Source organism: Fundulus heteroclitus, chromosome 17 (genome assembly GCF_011125445.2).
Source record: "Fundulus heteroclitus isolate FHET01 chromosome 17, MU-UCD_Fhet_4.1, whole genome shotgun sequence".
Taxonomy (NCBI): Eukaryota; Metazoa; Chordata; class Actinopteri; order Cyprinodontiformes; family Fundulidae; genus Fundulus; species Fundulus heteroclitus.
Genome location: NC_046377.1, coordinates 11,770,377 through 11,793,244, shown reverse-complemented (window position 1 = coordinate 11,793,244; position 22,868 = coordinate 11,770,377). Strand labels below are relative to the sequence as shown.

General features: G+C 40.2%; 1 protein-coding gene across 1 annotated transcript in view; it reads left to right on the top strand.

The window, feature by feature from the left end:
- Positions 1–22,868, top strand: part of LOC105915870 (ELKS/Rab6-interacting/CAST family member 1) — a 217,104-nt gene that overhangs the window by 78,439 nt on the left and 115,797 nt on the right. The window contains exons 16-17 of the mRNA XM_036148963.1: positions 13,029–13,164; positions 20,187–20,318. Of these exons, the coding sequence (XP_036004856.1) occupies positions 13,029–13,164; positions 20,187–20,318 (268 nt within the window). The remainder of the gene's footprint in view (positions 1–13,028; positions 13,165–20,186; positions 20,319–22,868) is intronic.

Sequence of the window (22,868 nt, the reverse complement as noted above, 5' to 3'; positions counted from 1 at the left end):
GATCATCTGGTGCTTGCGCTGCATAAGTATTCATACTTTTCAACTTCCCCATAGCATGAAATTTCCACCACTATGTGTGATTGTGGGGAAGGTGTGTTCAGGCTGATATCCAGGGTTAAATTTCTGTCACATATAGCATAATGCATGTTGGCAAATGGGACTTCTTCTGAATGTCTTCTTCCCACTCTTCTATAAAGACCAGATTTGTGGAGTGGATGTTAGGTAGCTGACTGTTCCACAGAGTTTCTCACCTAAACTGTGAATAGCTACCTTGGGCCTTTTTAAAAGCTGATTCTCTAAAGAATGCTCTCCATGCCCAGCTTATCCATTGTTAAATGACAGATGTAACAGTACTCAGTGAGACGTTCAGATCTTGGGATATTGTTTCACGATCTAACCCAGCTGTGAAACTCTCCACAGCTTTATCCCTATGTTGTCCGGTGTGTTCCTTGTTCTTCAGGATGCTGTTTGTCCACTAAGGTTCCCCAACAAACCTCTGAGACTTTCACAGAACAACTGAACATATTTTTGAATTAAATTAAACCCAGATTGGCTCTATTTGCTAACTAAGTGATTCATTGAAATCACAGAATCAGAGTTGATATCAATACTTTTTTAAATATCAGTTTGTAAAAAACAAAAACAAAAAAAAAAAAAAATAATAATAAATAATAATAATAATAATAATAATAATAATAATAAAATCATGAGTATTTTGGGTGTGTCTACTACTTAAACTCCCTCGAAAATACACTTATGTTTGTACGTATAAAGTTACAAAATGTTGGGGGGGGGGGGACTCATGGGTTTTGATGAATACTTTTGCAAGGCACTGCACATTTATGCAAAAATTTGGCCTCAGATTGAAACATGAGACTCTAATGTGTTTTGATACCCTTGACGCTCTTATGCAGGTATTGACTCATGTTACTTTTGAGCAAAGATGTTATATATTAACATGTTGTCCCTGCAGAATCCCTGCAAACAGATGCATTTTATTTAATAAAAAAGGCTTTTTTTTTACCTACCAGACCTGACCCAGTAACATCACATGTACAAATAGGGAATTAATCTGTATCTTTTGTGGGAATTGGGATTATTTGCCTGACAGGTAGCTAACAGGTATGTCAGAGAAGAATAGAAACGCCTCTGGCCTGCTCTTAGCCAGGCCAGGTCAGGGCTGACTCTGGGCTACGTGTGAGCCGCGGGAACATGTCTAATAAAAAGTTCAGCCGTAGTTTAAACAAGAGAGCAACAAGAGTAAAAATCAGGCTTCTCATTCTCCTCCCATATAAATCCAGCTGTACTGGTACCAGATTGTTTATTTCAGGAACTGGGATGGTAATTGGAGCAGACTAAAGTGACTTCACACTGAGGGGAAATGGAGCTGAAAATCTGCCCCGATGGCCAAAATAAAGGATTTGGAAGGACGAGTGGAAAACAGAGAGAGGGAAAGGAAGGGGGTATAGGAAGGAAAAACAAGTAAGAAAGTAATTTATTAATGGGTGGGGATGCGAAGAAAACCTAACAGGGTCGGGAGAGATTTGTACCTCTAAACCCGGCTAATGAGAAATTCACAGATTTTATAGCTGCATTGTTCTGCTATAAACAAATTTGTCTCTGGCACCTTGTCATTACCATTTTTTTTTTCGAGCATAAATTCACGCTGGAATTAAAGTTGTGCCAACTTGAGCATGTAAACTATTTTGTGGACACTGGAAATGTACTTTTTAAAATGTTGATATCTTTATACCTTGAAACTTGCATGAAGTTAAGTAAAGACTGCAGAACCACGGAGTGCATGCAGCCAGTATGGGAAGTTCAATAACCAATCTAGTCCATTCAAGAAATAGTAATAATTTAAGTAACTTGAACCCATCTCCTTGATTTGGTAATTTACTGCAGTTTTATTGGTGTAGGAGTGATTTGGAGGAAGCAGGGCTCTATAGACTTAACGTTAATTTACAAAAAGAAGCCATCTTGGTGAATGTCTGCCTGCCCGTCTGTCTGTCTGTCTGTCTGTCTGTCTGCCCGATTGTGTCTGTCTCCCTGCATAAAATGTCCGTCAGCTGTCTCTTTGGTTAATGATGTTTCTCTGTCAGCTCTTCTGTCTTTCCTGTTCTTTGAAGATTGATCAAGCCGGCTAACCCAGTGCTCAACTCTTCTTTCCCCTCTCTCACCTTTCCCTTTTCCTTTTCTCCATCTCTCTTTTATCTTTATGATGCCACGTTGTCTGCTGCGCTACCCAGTCTTGCCTCAAGGTTAGTACCGCACGCCTATCTTTCTTCTTAAGCTCGTCTCCCTTCGTTTTTTTCATCTCTGTCCTTCATTGTCATACTTCGTGTCCTTGCATCGAGACACTCCTTCACTCTGTCATAAACTCTGCGTCTAATAATTCTCATCATGTCTGTCTGGCTTTGAAGGAGACACCTTGACTTTCTCTTCACTCTCTCTGTCACATCGCCGCCTCTTTGAACAGGAAACAATGTTGTTTCTTTCTACTCTCTGTGTTACATAATACCTCTGCTGGTCCCTTTGCTATATCAGTACCATAACATTGATGGCAGCAATTTTTAAGAAACTTTAAATTCAAAGTACCCCAGCTAAAATGAGCTAAAATGTAAAAGCTGATGAAACTGTGAACTTTTACATGGATGTATTTAATTTACAGTGAAACATCAAGTCCTATCACATTTTAGAAGTACTTGTTTTGCTTATGATGCGGCCATGTTCTGTATAGTGTATGTGCATAAGGATGAAGTTATTATAACATGCTGATGAACTCATCTTTTACTTATAATTTTCTAAATATGTAATGATCGTCAGTCAGTCTTCAGCTGAAAGCGCTACACCCTACTTTAAATATGCTGTAAGTACCCCCATGTAGTCAAACAACTAACTTAGCTCAATTAATCCAAAAATAGGGCCAACTCCCCTGCTGAGTTAGCCACTCCAAGCATAAAGCATGCTGAGGTGAGTGAATCTTCATCAGTGCAGACCGAGCATCTGCATGGCATAGCATGTGTTGAAAAACATATGCTGGAAATAATTACTTACTAGACATTGATATGTAACATTGTGAGAAGCGTATAAGGATATAACATATTTTCAAACTAAATCTGTTAACTTGCTTGGTAGGAGATTGTCGACCCTTATATACGCTGCTGTTAGAGACCAGTTAAAGAAAAAACTGATACAACTAGGATAACTAGTGGACCCTTTTGGGTGTATGATTGGGAGAAATGATCACAATCAACTTTCCAGTATAAAGGGAAATCACTGTTTCCACTGGCTGGTCCCATGTGTTAAAGTGCTCTTTATTGAGATGTCAGAAAAAGTGTTGTTTTCTCCAGCTGGATAATGGATAGAATAGTGCAGCACCTCCTCTCCCCCATCTGTGGCTGTGGACTGCCAGTCACCTGGGGTAAAGAAGGACATTACACTTTCTTCTCTCTTCCAAGACATTTTGAACTTGTATTTAGTTACAATAAAATGGACAGTCATGGTGTAAAAACTTCCAGAGCGCCACCCACCAGTCTTGCTAGTGGTATGCTGATTTACAAAGTACAGTTGGAAAGCTACGAGTGACTTGCCAGTTAAACAGCTGACTGCAAGCCATCTTCCTGAGCAGATAGTTTGACTAATCAATCAGCTAATATCAGCCTTTTATACTTGTTATTCTATAAGGAGCAGAACAGTTAAATGTTACTGTGAGGACTTGACATTTTGTGGTTTTACTCTATATTTTTTCAAGGCTTTCTATCAGAATCAAAGTAATGAAAAAGTATAAAGTTAACATCGGAATGTAAACAGTAATGTTATTTTTTAGGAGAAGAACTATCTACTGCTTTTCTGTTTCGAACGCAGGCATTTAGTTACATTTATGTTTAGTTTTACTCAACGTGTTCATTCTGTGAGAACCTCCTTCCGGCTAATAACAAGTATTTATTTTGTATGATTAGACTTTTTGAATGAATAAAAAAAAGCTAATTTAAGTTGCTAAATTTCTCAGCTAAATTGAAGCCAAAACAAGTAATTTTTGTCCAGTCTAACAGCTAATGGATACATAGCCTTTTGATTTATTAAATTCAGCTTATTTACATATTTATTTTTTGCACTTAAAGACAACTTCTCCTTATTTTTCATATATAGACATGCCAAACAATTTTGGAAATTAGTATAATCTGATAAAAAAAAAAAATCTATAACTGTATAGTTTAACTGAATAGAGTTAGTATTTGGACCAGTATACTTCCCTGTTACCCTTAAAGTTGTTGGAAAATCATCGCATTTTGTGAATGGGTTGGCTTAAATTCGTTGTACTGAATTTAATAAGGGGCAATACTTAATGATGCAAGTTTGAAATGCCCTTTCTTAAGCTGATAGCCAAGAGTTCACTTGAAATGAAAGGTGGTAAGATAGACTCCATCTGCTTACTTGTTCCATACGTTCAGCTCGTCCTCGCCAGAAATGCACAGCTACTGTTTGTCTAAGTGAACTGGTGTGCATTATATGCATTTTCATGATTTATTGATGACATACTGTTACTTATATTTGTAGAAATACTTTAGTTTAACTGCATCTTTTACAGTTAAAAGATAAAAACTTCCTTTGACTTTTAGGTACTTCTATCTGCTCTCCAGAGGTCGCCACTCTAATGAGATTTCAGTGTGCGATATCTGAATAGGCTCCTTTTTAACAGAGATATCAAAATCACATAAACTTTCTGACTTACAAATTGCGATAGACCACATAATAAGCACTGGTTCCTTTGGGTTTTTTGCGTAAATCCGCTGGTCTGAGTGTTTTGTGCGCTCAGATGTGTTGTAAAATCTCCTCAGCACCAGCTCTACCTTTGCTGTTTCTTTTTTCCTTAACTTCTGAAGCCACGAATCCCCTGGCATCTTGTCTGCCTTTTCATTGCTGCTTTTCTGCAGCTTTGTGATTCTGCTTTAGAAAGAGGGAAAACAAACGAAAAAGTTGGTACTACCTCACTGTCTGGTAGACGACAGAGACTCCCCCCCCCCACACCTCTTCTGTATTTTTTATTTCTTGTTTTGATCTGAGCTGAGGAACTCTGCAAACGTCTGACATCAAAGTTTCCAGCACTTAAAACGGAGATGCAGGGTTTCTTTTTGTTTGTGCGCTTGCTTGTGTGTTTGATCTAGCGGAGGTCCTGGGTGTCGAGGTTGTGCGTGGATTTGTCAGCTATTGGGCAACAGCAAGCACAGGCGCACTCACGCTATCACAAACAAAGCATATTGCATGTTTTTTTGGGTTTGCTTTGTGTTGTGTTTTGCACGCTTACAGAGGAACACATCTGAGAAGGCATTTGGCGAATTAGGCGAAACACGAAAGTGCTGAAACCTGCTGATATTTATCTCATTAAATTCACTCGCGCTCTTAAACGCTATAAAGGAGCTTTTGTTGGGTTAAAATAAAAATCTGCACTACAATTTATTCTGGTTGTTGCTACCATCTTTTTTTTTTTGCATGTAGTTAAAAATACTTTAGTGTCATTTATTTAGAGTTCACGTCTCTTTGTTTTAAGTGAAGAACAACTCAAGCTTTCTGAATGTGGACTTGTTGATCAAAACATGCCAATCTTCGCCGCTCTAACCGTAAACCCTGGTGATTTTACTATTTTATTTGCCTCCATTACCGTGCTTCCCGCTGTGCTTGGTGGCAAGGTAAACCCGGGTCCTCATTCAGCCTTGTCCGTCACAGTTACAGTTGTTTTAAACTTTCATTAGTTTAATTACTACTATTCATTCCGAAGGGGTTGCTGGGGGTGCCAATGAATTATTTAGTTAAAACGGTTAGTTAGGGGTGTCAAATGGCTCACAGCAGGAGCACCACATATGGAGGCTGCAGTTCTGGAGGCAGCTGTCCTGGGTGCGAGCCTCGGCCCTTTCTTTCTGCCCTTCTTCCTGTCCAGCTACTAATGAATAAAGTTTGCTAGTGCCACAAAAGTCTTAAAAAAATAGTTATTTATCATAACTCCTGAGCAAATGTATTGCAACCAAAGACTAGTTTGTTATTGTAAGTGTGAGTTTACGCTACTACAATAAAAGATGAATTTATTTTTAAGGCTTTTTCCTCATCTTTACCAAGGGTGCCAATAAAAGCCTTTTTTTTTACCTTAATAATTTATTTACTTCTCATCCCCTTCTGAGGCATTTTCTCCAGTTATTAATCAGTTTATAAAGCCAAGTTTTTATTTCTTTAGCTTTAATAAAACATCAGCCTTTTATCATACGGTTTACTATCACGATTGATTATTGGCAAGACATAGCCGTTATGTTTTGAATTATGTTTTCAATCAGTTTTTCATCTTTCTTTGAAGGACGAGAAAACGAAATTTATATTTCCTGTTTATTTTTATTTTTTTTTTCAAAGAAGTATACTGAGTTCCTCGCGGTTAAAAGGAAATGTTTGATGTTAATTTTGGGCAAACTACTAGCAGTAAACATGCATGAGGCCCACAAGCATTTTTTGATCAAATATTTATACAGGAGTCCAAATGTAATATTAATATCACCTTTATGTGGCTCCCCGAGTGTGAGCAGGATGCTAATGAGGGAGGTTGGAAAGTTTGCTTAAATTTCTCAGATTGCATGTGTGTTTTCCTTCTAATTAAAAGCAATAATCAGTATATTTTGCTGCAAGAAGTTCAGATGAAGTTTAGTCTTTTTTTTACGTTTCTGTATATATTTGCAGCTAGTCCAAAAGTGTTTTATGTGTGTTTTGGAGGGGTTTTAAAAAAAATCCCAAAATCAAGATGCTGTTAACAAGTACACCAGTGTGGGTTAATCTTAGCGCATGATATGTATTTACAGAGGATGCCGTCTTGTTTGTACAGTGTGTGCTTACATCTGTGTGAATCCTGGCAAATAGATTTGGGGTGTTTGTGTTGTGTTATGCGTGCGTTCGGTTTTTTTGTGTGTGGTCCGACCGGGAGAAACTCGCGGCGTGTCTCAGGGAATGTTTAACCATGCTTGTTTGCTTTTTTGCTTCTGTGTGTGCAGGTTTCCATGTCGTGTTTACAGCATCGCGGTTAGAGAAACTCTCCGGTAATTCCGGTTCCTCCGCCGATCAGCTTCGGTTGTTTTGCAGGAAGAAAGGAGGCGATATTTTACATATTTAAACAACTTTGAATGGCAGTGGGCCGCAGCTGAGCGGGGGCCATTGGCTTTTATAGGTTAGCTTGTGCTGCCTGAAACGGCTCCAGGGAAAGTTTACGCTCACCAGTAAAGTGTTAAATGAAAACTAATATTTTCATATTCAGGATTTTTTCTTGTTTGTTTGTAAGTATTGAAAATTCTGTTTGGTCTATTACGTACAATAAAAATAGGACTAGGGATCAACACGTCTGTTACAATATATAACATAATAGAATGCAACAGGAAGTTCAGAGATTATAAATAATAAATTAAGGATTTAATTTATAGAATGATGCAAGACATACCTCAGACATGTAATAGCTACTAAGCGTAGTACATCAATGCTTTCACATCATCAGTAGTTGATGTCTATAACTTCCTCTGCAGAAAAAAAAAAAAAATTCAATGCAATGAACCCTAAAGTCAGAAGTCCTGTTTTATATGGCTGCTGTGCACAATAAAGTGAATAAAAGTTGCAGGAATAAGGTATTCATTTGAACTTTTATCCCTTTAGACAAATGGCACAGATCCAGGAGGAAAGTCCAGGGCTGTGCTTTGTTTCTGCTACGCCCATGCCCTCACCTGGTGGGCCATCACTCAAGTGTCTGGTGGCGTGTATTTGGTGTCTAATGGGACCAATAAATCCCTGTTGGCATGTTTAACTACCTTATTAGAAAATAGTAGTGCGAAATGCTTTCCTTACACCCCTCTTGGTGTATTGTTTGAGGCCTGAAATGTTATCATCCAGGACAAAACCATACACCGTGACCCCTTTGGCCAACTTTGTCCAGTTCTGTTCCCTTTTTCCAGTATAATTAAACATACAAACTCGTTTTGGTGAGCTTTGTATTAATTAAACAATCAAACATAATAAATAATGGCTGTGAAAGGAAAACCGAATACTGCAGCTTTCCTATTAGAAGTAAGCGTTTTGAATCCAGTTTATCAAGTATATATTCTTACCCTGATTGTTACTCAGAACACCAGAACAGACCGTTTGGGATTGTGGCAGTTTTTACTTTTAATGCATTTTTAATGAACAGGGAAAAATGTTTCGTTTTCGACCTGCATCTCCCTAGTTAGGGCCAACAGAGGGAAAACTGGACGGGTTCAGTCACTGGCCGACTGATTGGTGCATCATTAGTGAGAATGGGCCTCCTTGCTATCTGAGCCAACCCACAATATAATTATCACTTCCAGTCAGATGGCAAAAAAATGGTAATGGTAAAAGATTACTTTCAACCTCAACCTGCCAGGGGTATGAATAATATGGGGCTCAGGTTTTATCGAGGTTGGAGACAGAGCAAAGTGAAAAGGATGATTGACGCAAAAGATTATGAAGGTTAAAGCAGAGGAGAAAGATCGATATTTTAGTCTAATGTCTGTCTAGTGCATTCAAAGGAAAGAGTAATGTTGCATCTGGGGTGAAAGGAAGTGAAAACTGTGAATTTGTCTTCTCGCATTCCTTTTAAAGTCATACTTCATGCAATTATTTCCCAAAAAACAGCTTTAAAAAGTGTCAGAAGAGCTAATTCAAGGGAGAAAGAACCTTTGGGAGGAGATGCCAGAAATAGTTAAATATTTGAACAAATGTTTATTGTCCTTAAAAAGTAAGGAAAAATAAATGTTAAAGCAGAAAGAGCGTATAAGAGAGTGTGGAGTCAATCGGAAAATTGTTTTCCACTTGTATATACACTCGGAAATATATATATATGCACAGCAAACGTAGCGTGGAGTTAGAAAACCTCTGAGATCCAACCAGATGTTTGGGGCTTCCTGGAAATCCTCCAATAGGAACATTCCTGCCTGTTTATGACCTGTTACACACAGAGAGGACGTACAGCACAAAACTGAACCCCAAATATTGAAATAACCGTAGCCCACAGTTACTGTACATGGAAGCTAAAATCATAGCCTAACAACGGGAACAAAATAACAAACGAGGACGCTCACTTACCTCATCTGCCTTCTTGCTTAACATTCAAACTCCGTTTGGACGTAAACACAAGAGCAACGCGTGGCTCTTCTAAACGCAGACCTATAAGTAAGAAACTTAAATACACACACACACACACACACACACATACAAAGGCTGAGGATAATGTTGTGAGCTTTGAACATGCAGGTGCTGCGGAGCGGTTTTGGCTGCGTCTCTCCATTTCAATTTCTCTTCTCCCAGATATCTCAGGACAGTTTGGAAATAGGCCCCTTGGACCTTTTAGCAAACAGAATTTTTATGCTACCCTTTTTTGCCAATATCATTTCTCATCTTTTCTGGCAGTGATATTGATGTAAAAGCCACTTGATGGATTACTCTTGTTACTCTGAGTAACTTTAGAAGGTAGTTTATGGCTTACACAGACATGGAAGATGAAAGCAAAGGCTTGTAATAAAATAGTTATATATTTGAATATATTCATCTTTTTATGCTTTGCACTAAGCTGAGTAAACTAAAAGCAAATAGGGCTTATGGCGGAGAGTAAAGCTGGGATATGTTGAGGCTTGACGGACCTGTTTACACTCTCTGCAACGAAACCTACCGGCGCAAATTTATGAAGCCATTTGTGCATGCTGTATGTGCACAAAGTAGAGTTTGCACAATGGTTTAAATCTGAAACAGTATCCGAAGGCATTTGGTAAAAAAAAAAAAAAGTTCCCATATTTAAGTTCATTCCAGCCAGCATCAAATGTGCCCAACGCTCAGCTTGGTTTTACTGCCAATAATTGTTTAGACTACATGTAATATCGGTCCAATCTGGTACATTTCCAGCTTCACTAAATGCTTTTATGTTTAAATGACTCAGCTAAAGGGTTCAGTCGTGACGCAGTCTTTCACAATCTGCAGCTTTACATTCGAAAACCTCCACTTTCACATATCTGTGTGGCGACGGCACGTCAAACACGAGTCGTCCTCGATATAATAAGATGTTTTTCTAACAGATGTGAGGAGTGGCTCCATCTTGTCACGACGCAAAGCTTTCCTCATGGTGTATCGCGTTAGCCGATTGCTAGATATAGATATACTGTACGTAAATTGCTCCCGCCTGTTGCACGTTTGCCTGGGTGTGTTGGTGAAATCGGCTTCAGGAATCAGGTGCGGAGATGAATCGTGCTTTGTGAACTTATCCCACAGTGTTTAAAAAGGATTATCTATGTCTGAATGCTTTGCTGCTGCTGCTGCTGGAAAAACCTTTTATTGATGAATCTGTAAAAAGTTACAAGATGGACATGTATGTATGAACATTTCCAGTGTACAGTCAGACTTTAATAATAGACTCATTGTTAAGGTAGGAACTACCTAGCCTGCAGTTTAGTGTCTTTGTCATGCGTATCAGTGTTTTTTTTTTTTTTTTTTCCTGAGAGTACACTTACACATTCCTTGGATTCTCCTTTGTGTTATAATTCAGTGGATGTTATTAAGCTTTTACTTTTTCCACATTTGTGCCTGTGTACATGTCTGGAACGCATGAGAGGTCCTGATCAAGAAAAGCTGCCCCGTTATCTGATAGCGCTGTGACACAGCCACAATGGTTTCCAGGCGTCTTACACATGGATTAAACTCTTTCTCCATCTTGCAAAGTCGGCGGCTCCCACAAGGAATAACTTTCTACTCTAGCCGCTCTTTTACTGCTCCTAACGTTCTCCTTCATTTTCCCGATAATGATTTAAAACCCCCGCTTCCCGACACCCAGTAATCCCTGTGTGACAAGACCCTCCTGCTACCCGCTGTGCAGACATCAAAAATGTCATCCCGTCGTTGATTCATAGCTTTTCACCAAATTCCTTTTAGCGATCTTGACATTATATCGGCCCGGGGGTATTTAGGGGAGCGTTGCGTTGCACAGTATTCTGCTGTACAGTTATAATTTCTAGACCTTATTTTAGAGCGGTAAATCAGTGCGTCTTCATTTGAGCAACAGTTTTATTACAGTGGATCCTTGCAAAAAAATTTTTTCATAACCCTCAAAATGTTCCAAGTCGTGTCACGATACACCAACAGCCTTCAATGTATGCTATCAGGATTTCATAAGATCAACACAAAATAGTTCAGAATTGTGAAGTGGTAAGAAAATTATGCAAGGTACTGTTTTTTTTCTTTTTTCTTTTACAAGTACAGATCTGATAAGTGTGGCATGCCTTTTTATTCTGTCCTACTGAATCGATTCTGCGTAGAACCACCGTTAACTACATGCAATTGCATCTCAGAGTCTTGTGGTACTTTCTTTACCAACTCCTCTCTAGCTGAGCAAAGTTAGGAGCTCGCATTTCTGTCTACCCTTTGCATAATAGTTCCACCTCAGTCCAATCGGATAGGGAGCGTAAGCATCAATTTGTAGCCTGGAGCTCATCACCCTGTTTTCACGTTGGTGTGCTGTGTTATTCAGCCATTCATAGCATTTGGGATGTAAACCAAAAAGCTTCATTTTGTCTCATCTGACTAGATAAAAGGGGAATTTCTTCAGGCTGCCCTACCAGATTTATCCACTGCACACTCTCCCACCAGAACTGTGGGTCTCTCCAGCTCCTCCATAGTTGAGGCCCATTTATGCTCACCGTAAACACTCAGTCGTGTGGGCGTGGCCTTCAGACCATCTCCTGCGTTTGTTTCGTGTCATCAGAGAGTTTGTGAAGGCTTACCCAAATGCAACAAACGGACTTTAAAACATAACTCTTTTGCAATCAGCAAAATGAACGAAGAAGAATTAGACACAAATGAAAAAATTGTAGAAGTTCTACTTTTGCATGCTGTAGTGTATATGGCAACTTGGATATTGTTTAACAACCTAACCCTGCTTTAGACATCCCCACAACGTTCTCCCTGGGTGACTAGTCTGCTGTGCCCCTTGGTCTTCATGACTAATTTGCAGAACAGCTGGATTTATACTAATATTGGATCAATTAAATTTTATTCATATTGTGGCAATTCACAACATACGTCATCTCAAGGCACTTTACAAAGTCAGATTCAATGAAATCATCCAAACAGATAGGTCAAAAAGTTTCCTATCTAAGGAAACCCAGCAGGTTGCATCAAGTCTCTCCAAGCAGCATTCACTCCTCCTGAAAGAGCGTAGAGCCACAGTGGACAGTCTGCATTGTCCATGGCTTTGCAGCAATCCCTCATACTGAGCGTGCATGAAGCGACAGTGGAGAGGAAAACTCCCCTTTAACAGGAAGGAACACCTCCAGCAGAACCGGGCTCAGTGTGAACGGTCACCTGCCTTGACCGACTGGGGGTTAGAGAAGACAGAGCTGAGACAGAAAAAAACATAGTTGATGGCTTTGCAGCAATCCCTCATACTGAGCATGCATGTAGCGACAGACAACAGGTGGACTCTTAACAACTGGATGGCTTCTAAAGGCAATGAGTTGTACTGGAGTTTCAGGCATATCAGAGTAAACAGGGCTGAATGTAAATGCGCAACAAGCTTTTCTGTGTGTTTTTTTTTAAAGCTAATTGTGGTTATCTCATTCTAGGTCTGAATGATCCGCAGGTTACTTTGAAATCTTCTAAATGCTTAGCACAGCTATAATAATCATAACTGAAAAGCCAGTTTGAATGTGAAAGTCTTTGCAGCTGTACAAAGAAAACAACTTTGTATAACAAAACATGGAGTGCTTTGCTGCAAGATCACTTTAAAATATTTATAACTCTGACTCAAAAAGCTAAACAGAAGAAATTGATAGAGGCTCTGGTCTTGGCGAAGTTTGAAATAATAGTTCATATTGGGAGCTATTATTTAGTCTACTGTACGTTTGCTACGGTGATGTGACTTTCAATATCATCAACAACAAAAGAAACATGTCTGATGAACACACAGATGACGTAAAAACAAAAATCTTCCTGTGATTTATTTTCTGCAGGCAAATCAAGGACCAGTCGAAGAAGGTGGCCAACCTGAAACACAAGGAGCAGCTGGAAAAGAACAGAAATGCCCAGCTGATGGAGGAGGCTAAGAAGAGGGAGGACAACCTCAACGAAAGCTCCCAGCAAATAAAGGTAAAGAAGCAAAACCGAGGCAGGGCGCTCTAGGATGGCGGAGGAAAGTTTCTCTCCGTGTCCTTTTAGTAACTTCTGCTTCAACAACACCATGTTGTCATAACGTGATACAGAGCAGCCCGAGGCAATGTCAAACACACTCACTCTCACACGCTGCAGCTCTCGGCTGAGAACATGTGAGTAGGGTAAGCCAAGGTGGATAATTGGCACGGGGGGAGCCGATGGAGGATGGAGAAGAGGGGAAGTGATGAGTAGAAAAATGAGAGGGGTGATTAAAGGACCAAGTGAAATGAATGCTTTTGGGTTTTAAAAAGCTTCTTTGTGGTCAGAGAGCATCTCCTAATTGTTTGCTTGGTGCATCAAGTCACCCGAGATGAGAGTCGTACGCGACGTGAGGATTTTGTGGGCGGTTTTCTTCATATAGCTGCAGATAATAGGTTTTCTTTTGCCTCTTTTCATTTAACTTCGCCCTTTCACCTTAAATTTCTTTCCGGCTTCCCCTGACATCCTTCAGCCTGTTTTCCTCCTCGTCCTCGCTCTTCTCTTCCAGTAATTGCTAACCTCACTGGCTCGCTGATTATAGACAGATGAAAACTGTCAGTGGGTGTGTGTGTGTGTGTGTGTGTGTTTTGTGTGAACAAGCTTATGCACCCTTTAGCTATGGTTGATTTGGTTTAAGTAGTTAGGACGCTGTCATTTTGCAGTGTGTGTGTATGTGGTCGGAGGATGAGTCGACGTGAGTCACTGAGACACATGAGACCGCAGCGGTTACAACCATAACGTGTGTGTGTGTGTGTGTGTGTGTGTGTGTCGGTTCCGAGCCAGTATGCGTAACCTAAACAACCCTGCAGACGGTAACAGAACAGGACTGTAAATTTAATTCGACGCAATAAGAGCCGGCTTTGTTCCAAATGACTTCCACCGTACTCTGCATAGTTAGACACCAAGTAATGCTGGCTCATTGGGGATTCAGACTCTCATCACATGTGCCGGAGAGGTTCTGGAGGTTTTCTCATGGCCACTGTAATGCCTCATTGTCACGTCTTCCTCCCTGTCCCCATCGTTTATTCATTCAGATGTAATTCACCCTGCAAAGTCAACTCCTCTGCAAGAAGAAAAGTAAAACGTTTTTTTTTTAATTGCGGACTTATGGGAACTCCATGTGGTGATTTTTACTAAGCTCTGTGTGTGTGTGTGATCAGAATCCTCTAATGCTAATTAGAGATCAGAAGGTATAGCACTCAATAGTTTTTGAGGATTATAGGGTTTCCCTGTTTTATGTCAATTAGGATTCCCAAAGTTATTTCTTCTCACTAAATACCAGAATAATCCATCGAACCATTGGTAAACCTAACTGACCTGAAACAGGAAAGGTTTAGTGTGATTTAATCAAAGCTGGGTAGTAACTCGTTACATTTAATCAGTTACATTTACTTGCGTAACTTTTTGAATAAAATGTACTTTTAGGAGTAGTTTTACTGCACTGTACTTTCTGCTTTTACTTGAGTCATATTATTTATCAAGTATTGTTATACTTACTTGAGTACAATGTCTGGCTATTCTACTTACAGCGAGTAACTTCATGAATAAAGAACACACTCGTTTTGACCAGCAATGCACCAGAGAGACAAAAACCTAAACTTCATGTTATGAAGTAAAACTTCTTATTTGTACATGAGGTTTGTTATTTTAATGTTATTTTCTATCTGCTGAGCTCATTGAGCCATTTGGAGGTCAAACGAATGTGCAGTGAACAGCAGATGTAGTCATTGGAAGTACTTTGCACTGTACTAACTTACTGTGTATACATTAACTGCTTTAAATATTGCTCAAGTTTTATGTTGAAAAGAAGTGATTTAGAAAAGTGTTTTTGTCTTTAGTGCATCTTTTATGTTTAAAATACATAATTTTTAAATATTAAATCATCAGCTGTTATGATTAGTTACTCGGTACTTCAGTAACATTCTTACTGGATACTTTTGTACTCTTACTTGACTAATTTCTTGGCTGACTACTTACTTGAGTAAAAATATGTTGAAATGGTGCTGCTGTTGTTTGAGTGCAGTTTTTTGGCTACTCTACCCACCTCTGGATTTAATATGAGACGGTGAGGAATAAAAAATGATGAGTCATTTTTATGTGCGTTGTATGTAAATGGCTTTAATATGTAAATTCCAAACCAATAGTGTCACGTTTACAGGTACATCTTAGAAAAAATAGAATAGATAGAAAAAGTTCAAGATTTTTGTCACTTTTTTTTCAGAAAGTGAAACTTGTAGATTCATCACACATAGAGTTAAATATTTCAAGTGTTTATTTCTTTTAATTTTGATTATTATAGACTCCAGATAATGTTTTTTCAGTCTGGGTCAGTAGGGGACAAAATCATGGGAAAGACTACTGACTTGACAGGTGTCCAGAAGTCATCGACACCCTTTACAAGGAGGGGAGGCCACAAAATGTCATTGCTGGAGAAGCCAGTGGTTCACAGAGTGCTGTATGAAAAAGTTGAGTGGAAGGAAAAGTTGAGTGGAAGGAAAAAGTGTGTTCCGAACAATTGTGCCACTCACAACAATAACCACAGCCTTGAGAGGATTGTGTAGCAGGAATTTGTGGATAGCTTCCCAAGTGGACTGAGGCTGGAGAGTTGTTACGCACAGTCGAATCTCACACATGGTCTACAAGTGTTTAACCTAAGCTTAGAAAAATAAAGCTGGATTGTTGCTCATTGGTCCAAATTCCTTATTTCAGATGAAAGTCAAATTTGCATTTCATTTGGAAATCAAGGTCCCGGAGGACGAGTGCAGAAGCACAAAATCCACATCTGTTGATGTCCAGTGGAAAGTTCGCATAGAGTCAATGATGGTTTGAGGTGCCATGTCATCTGCTGGTGTTGGTCCACTGGGTTTCTGTAGTCTGCAGTCAACACAGCCATCTTCCAGGACATTATTTCAGGCGTCCTTCTGCTGAAAAGCTTTATGGAGATAGTTTTTATTTTTTTTTACCCAGGGTTCCAGACAATACCAATTTGTCTAAAGTGTAGTGAAGACTTTTGCCTACTTTTTAAGCGCTTTCGCCACTGTTGCCAGATCTGCTTCGTTTGAGCTGGTGTGGAAGCTCATCTGAACTCAAAACTGAAACCAAGCTAATAAAAAACGTGAGCGTCTGTTCACTGGTAAGTGAACCGGCTGTGGTTTGTCTACAGTCGGAAAGCAAGCGCACTATCTAGATAACAGAGGAAGAAAAAGTACCCAAAGGGAGAACGTATATGTGATCTGAACACTTACATTTTTCCAATACAGTAGCTCTCCTCGGGTCCATGCGAACAAACCAGAACATCGTTGTCTCTTGGCTCGCTATCTTTTTTGCTCTTCTGCAGCGTTCCTCTCATGTAGACAGAGCGACTTGCTTGATAGCTCCCTGCCTCGGCTGCTGCTCGCAGTGGGCAGCTTCTTGTGATGGCGCCCAGAGACCTGCTGTGGTAACTGCGTGACATTGTCCAGGGACTTTGGTTCACTGCAGTGTGAACGGGGACCACACCAAAGGAGGGTGTTACATTATTTTAGTGTTACCCACCCGCTGGAACAGAGACGACCAAGCTTTCCTTGTGCTATATATTGCTTTTGCATCTTTTCATGCTTTTGCATTCTGTAAATTTGGGTGTTGTTATATCTTGGCACAGGATAAAATGTTTCATATTTCATGAAGGACATCTTGTCCAAATTGGGATTAGGGCTAAAATGAATAGAAATAAGTGATTCTAAGTTTTTAGAAAATAAATGGATTCAATTATATGTGAGATTTCCATTATTTGAATTGACCGTCTTCTTCAGATAGGAGAGAAGTATTTACCTAAATCCCCTAAATCAAATCTAAAGAAAAAGTCCTCTAGAGAACAGTGTAGTTGAACCATAATCCTGTTTTGTTTTATCCAAACCGTGTCCCAGACATTTTTCTAAGACCTGGTGAAATCATACCATATAAGTGTTCTTTAACTATAACTCTCTTTGTTCTGGAAGTTGTGCTCTTTACCCCTGCAGATGCTTCACATGCTCATAAAGCTCCATCACACACCCGAAAGGAAGGGGAAAAATCCACACACCATAATGTGTCCTGTTTTACAGCTAATTCCCTTCCACCTGAGGTACACTTTGGCCCTGTGCACATCTGGCAATAACATGTATCCTGGGCGAGCCGATCAAAGTTGGCCCGAAATCTCTTAATTGCCCGTGTGAACGTACCCAGGACACATTTTGGATTCTTTGAGTTCCAGTCCTTTGGACCACAGTCAGAGGTGGTCCTTAGTGCATATTATGGTCGCTTTCTTGTAGCAGTGTAAACATGAACGTCTCTCGAGCCCCGCTGAAGGACCACCAACTCAACCGAATGCCTCCCTCTGGTGAAAAACAACTCATTCGGCACCAGGGTGGAGTATCCTCAGCTGCTATTGACCATTCATTTCCATAATGTTTTGGTGTAGGTAGAAATTACACATTTAAAGGTCAGTCGGGTTCCTATTTGGTTAATCTCTGCTAGATTGAGATGGTTCTAGATGATAATTGCATGCATAGAGCTTTCATTAAGATTCGGTGGGTCAGTATGCTGTTGAATTACAGCTTGTTTATCTACAACACTTTCCTTTTTTTGTCTGCTGTACCTGCATACTGAAACCTGGATGGACTAACCAATGGGAATGTTACAAGCACAAGTCAGTACAAGCTGTCAGTGTTTAGGTCTAACCTATGATCCTTTAGTTTCTAAATCCATAAAAGTTGATTTTATGGCGAGGGTTTGCATTGATGAATATAATACCAGTATAATTGTGCTAACATGCTGTCTGCTCTGTGCCTATGAAGCAGACACCTAAATGGGGCACTAATGGGAAAATATTGGCAATATTTGTTTTATAAAAGTTGTTGAGGTCTATTCTAAAAATCTTAGTTTGTTAATAATGGGCTCCTCTGAGTTATTCCCACAGAGCTTCCACTGTACCTAACAGTGGGCATCAGTTTTAGTTTTACACATTCTTGCTTTGTAGTGGTGTCCCGATACCGATACTGGTAGAGGTTGTTTGCTGACCCTCCAAAAGAAAAAGGAGAGAAGGTAACTGAATCTCTAACCCAGTTCATTGCTCTTTATGATCAATCGTTTTCAATGGTCAATGATATTGGTAAGTTATTTGTGATGTATAAGTACCAATTAATTAAGTACTCAGTATCGGTGCTTGGAATCAGCAAGTATCTAAACTGAAGTACTCATACTTGTACTCGGTCTGGAAAAAACTGGTATCTGGACACCCCTAAGGCTTTGATTTACCGCAGGCCCCCCTGGAGGGTTTGTCGCAGAAAATCGAAATGTTAGTCCCATTAGACCAAAGTTCCACTTAAAGTCCCCGTTGCATTTAGCAAACTCTACATGTTTACATTTGTGACGGTCGGACAGAAAAGCTCTCTTTCCAAGCAAGTCGTTTAGACAGATAGCATCAGATGGTTATTGGGAAGAGTTACTGACCCAAAGATGTTTTTGTTGTTCTTTTCCAACAATAGTCTTTTGGAATATCGTCACCTCCCATAACGTCCTCCTCTCTATGCATATCGGTAGGATAATTATATCTCTAGCTGTAGACATGAGCCAGTGGGGACAAGTTCTTGATTTATTCTTCAGTAGACATCTGCCTTACTTGGATGCATGTTCTCTAGTCCTTCTGGTTTTCAATAGTAGCCACGAGAAATGATCCTGGTTGTAAAGTCATATTTGAAGCCCATCTGTTTATACCACTAACTTAGGAGTAAACTATAACTTCAAGAAGTAATTTATTTATTCTAGGGTTCCTTACTGATTTTTACTGAGGGTGCCTTCTATGAGTATTGAGGGGGATGTAAGTTAAGCATGATTTAAGAGCCAGTATTTAGGTAGATAAAAACATTTTCTCAACACTTCTGTCTTTATTTTATTTATTTAACCTTTTTTTGTATTGATATCCAAGATCTCGTTTATAAGAGAGACCTGTTTTGATAAAATAAACCACAACAAAAAAAATTAAACAAATAATGATAAACATTTGTTTAAAATTAAATAAGCTAATAAAATATGACAAAAAAACAAGAGTAAAAGTTATCTGGTCTCACAGATTTATTAGGATTAAGACCCTTCAGTGCCCTATAAACCTCTCTGACAGACAGATGGGGAAATCAGAAGGGGTTTCTGTTGAGCAGGGATTCATGGAGGAAGTAAGAGGTTGACGGTCAGAGACAGCATGAAATGTGGATCCAGAGGCAGCGAATTGTGTGTTTAAACAATTAAGCATCTCTAACTTAGCTGATACCAGAGCAGAGTTTGTAGTTAACGTGTGGGGAAGCTCTGAGCAATGAGAGTTGCCCGAGAGAGACTTGAGTTTGACAAAATTTCTTAGGGGTGTTCATACATTTTGTAGTCTAAGACATATATTAATCCTGTTTTACTTTCTTTAAGGCAGGTTTCGTAAATGGCAGAAATGTCACTTATCAACTTCAAAATCAGATTTCATTGCATCTGCCCCCAAAGCTCAGTTCTGCTGTGCAAGAGACTAATTTGGTGGTGAGCGTTAACTCTCAGCAGACGAAACAGAGCACATTTGCCAATAAGATGATTAAAACTCTCAAAAATGTAGTCTAACAAAATAAATCATGAAGGAAGGCCCGTTGTTAACAGGTTAACGGTGGATTTTAGCATCTGTAACGGCAACAACTACACAATGATCACTTAGGGTCGTGAGATGATTTGATGCTGATGTGCAAAAAAAGATTTAGCTAACCCTAACCCCTTAATTGTGAAACCGATGTTGAAGTATAACTTTGAAAGATGCTCCACATGCCTCATTTTAACTTTTTTTGTTAGTTCTTACAAAACATTACTTTATTCTCATAATTTTTCAACTTTAGTCTTAGAATTTCCCAGAAACTCTGGCACTGTTATTTTGGAGGTCGCAGGCTGAAAGGTTCGGGAACCCCTGACTCAGATTATTCCACCCTTTCTCTCTGCAGGACTCCCTCCGTCAGAAGGAGGAGCGCATCGAGGAGCTGGAGGAGGCGCTGAGGGAAAGCGTTCAGATCACAGCAGAGAGAGAGGTGGTGTTGGCCCAGGAGGAGCAGGCACGCTCGCACGCTGAGAAGCAGGTAACGTGCGCGCTGTGCACCACTGCTACCATGCATGAGCTTTCCCTGAATGGTAAACGTGTGACCCAAGTTCTACCCCAAACGTTTCCCTTAAACTCCGTCCATCTTTTTATTCGGCTGCGTTTAGCACATCCGAACCGTGCTTATTGAAACAAAAACGCTCTGTGACGATCTTAAAGTCGTCCGCGTTAAAAGTGGGAGCGGCAACGAGCACGCCCGCTCCCAACTGAGCCCCCTCAGTTGTTTGCCCAGTCACTCTTCATTTAGAGCCGAGGTAAACACATACACCTATTTAAAGAACAGCTCACAATTTGTCCCCTTCTACCGGCAAAAAACGCAGCCAGCCACGTTTTTTTAAATGGAGTGTGCGGCAACCGCTTTAAGTCGTAATGCAGTTCGTCTAAATGGAGACAGTGGGAGAGCTCACAGCGGCGGTAAAAGGGCGGCTCAGAAGGGCAGGGTTTGGCGGACGCGACCTCAGACCGCGGGGAGTGTGTTTGTGTGTTTCGCTCCCCGGAGCGGCGGTGACTTAACGAGGCTGTAGAGATGGGGGAAATGTTCCTCACTGGCTGGATGGGTTCTGACAAGTGGAGGGGGTTAAAAAACACCGTGGGCTCAGGACGAAAGCTGCACTGAGAAAACACGGGCTGCTGTAGCTGTTGGCACAACCGGCTGGACTCTGTTGTTATTACTGCCTCTAAACGTCTGCCGTCTGCTCCGGCCTTTACTTACCGGACGGCTTCTGAGGAGACGCGTAAAGGCAGGCATGAAAACAGATGTTTTACTCCTGAGGTATGTCTGCTCACACCCTCCTCCGTGGCGGGTGCTAATGAGCGGCGCGGCAGAAGACGTTTCACGCAGACAGACGAAGTAGAGGAAGGACAGATAATTAAAGACTCGACGGGCAGAGGGGAGGCAGTCGCACGGACGTGTGAAGGTGAAGCACGGCGTACAAAACATTTTCGTCCTCGGAAGAAGAAAAAAAAAGATCAAAGGCGGCGTTTCGAATTCCAGTCATGTTTCAAAAACATCAAATACAACAAGAAAACATGTTTAAAATGATGCACTTGACAGGTTGGATTGCCTTTTGGATGTCATGATGCAACCAACAAGAAACAGCAGTTTTGATGGGCGTACTTGACTTCTGTCAGTATATTTAACATTAAAGGAGGAAATTACAAATTAATTAACTGAATCCTCATACAGTACATATACTTTAAATACCACTTCTCTCTCAGTCAAAGTCAAATTCAATCAAATTATACAGATTGGTCAAAAAGTTTTCTGTCTAAGGAAACCCAGCAGGTTGCATCAAGTCTCGACAAGCAGCATTTAGAGCTACAGGGACAGTCGTCTGCATTGTCAATGGCTTTGCAGCAATCCCTCATACTGAGCAAGCATGAAACAACAGTGGAGAGGAAAACTCCCCTTTAACAGGAAGGGAAAACCTCCAGCAGAACCGGGCTCAGTGTGAACGGTCATCTGCCTCGACTGACTGGGGTTACAGAAGACAGAGCAGAGACACAAAAAGCAGAAAAGCACACATTGATCCAGGAATCCTTTCTATGTTAGATGGTAATGTTGGCTGATCTGTCTTCCCTGGATGATGTCACAGTTAACAGAAAGCCAGACCAGGTGTACCCACAGTATGAAGAGAAAAAGACAGAGAACAAAAGGTTTAAAGTTGTAAATGACAAACAATGCAAAATTGGGGAACAGTAGGAGAACTCAGCAGAGTGAGAAAAATAGACCCTGATGTCCTCCTGCAGCCTAAGCTTATAGCAGCATAACTAAAAAGGCCAACTACCATCAAAGGCGTTTTCGATGAAGGCCAATGAGGTTTTTAGGTTGTTGTTTTTTTTTCTCTTTAAAGGAATTTACTAAAATTACTCCAAGATTGCAATGGTGGCCCGTTCAAGAGATCACAAAGGAACCCACAGGAACTGGACCTGGACAAGTCGCTGTAATTGACCACGAATCCTGCTCTCTACCTGAAAAACCTGCCATCCGTTTGTTTGTTTAATTACAGCTGTAATTATATCGCAATGCTAAGTTCACAAAAAACATATACCTTTAAAAATTTACGTTTTCTGTGCTTATACTGCAGAAATGAGCACTCCATTATGTTTTTTATTAATACTTTTACTTCTAGGTCGGTTTGTCGCTTTAGCAATAAGTACTCAGGTGATGTCATTGTATCCCTTTTTAGTACCAATTAGGTGCCTTAAGTCTTCAATCAAGTAATTATAAACATGCTCAGAATTTAAACGAACACCAGTGACGTCTTTTTAAATACAATTACAAACAGCAATCTCTCTATATAGTGAAAGAGTGGACAATTTGAAGGGTTTTTATGAAGTTGTAATGGAGGATCAAAGTACAGAAGTTCCACCATACTGAAGTCCTCATTTCCCATGGTTGACGTCTGCAGACGGTGATTGTCGAGCTGTCGCGTTATTTAGGCTGGAAAGTTTTGAAAGGCATCAAAAAGCTGCGAGCGCAACTTTAATTAGGGAGACCAGGGGCCATTAAGGGCAGAGCGAGGCCCCC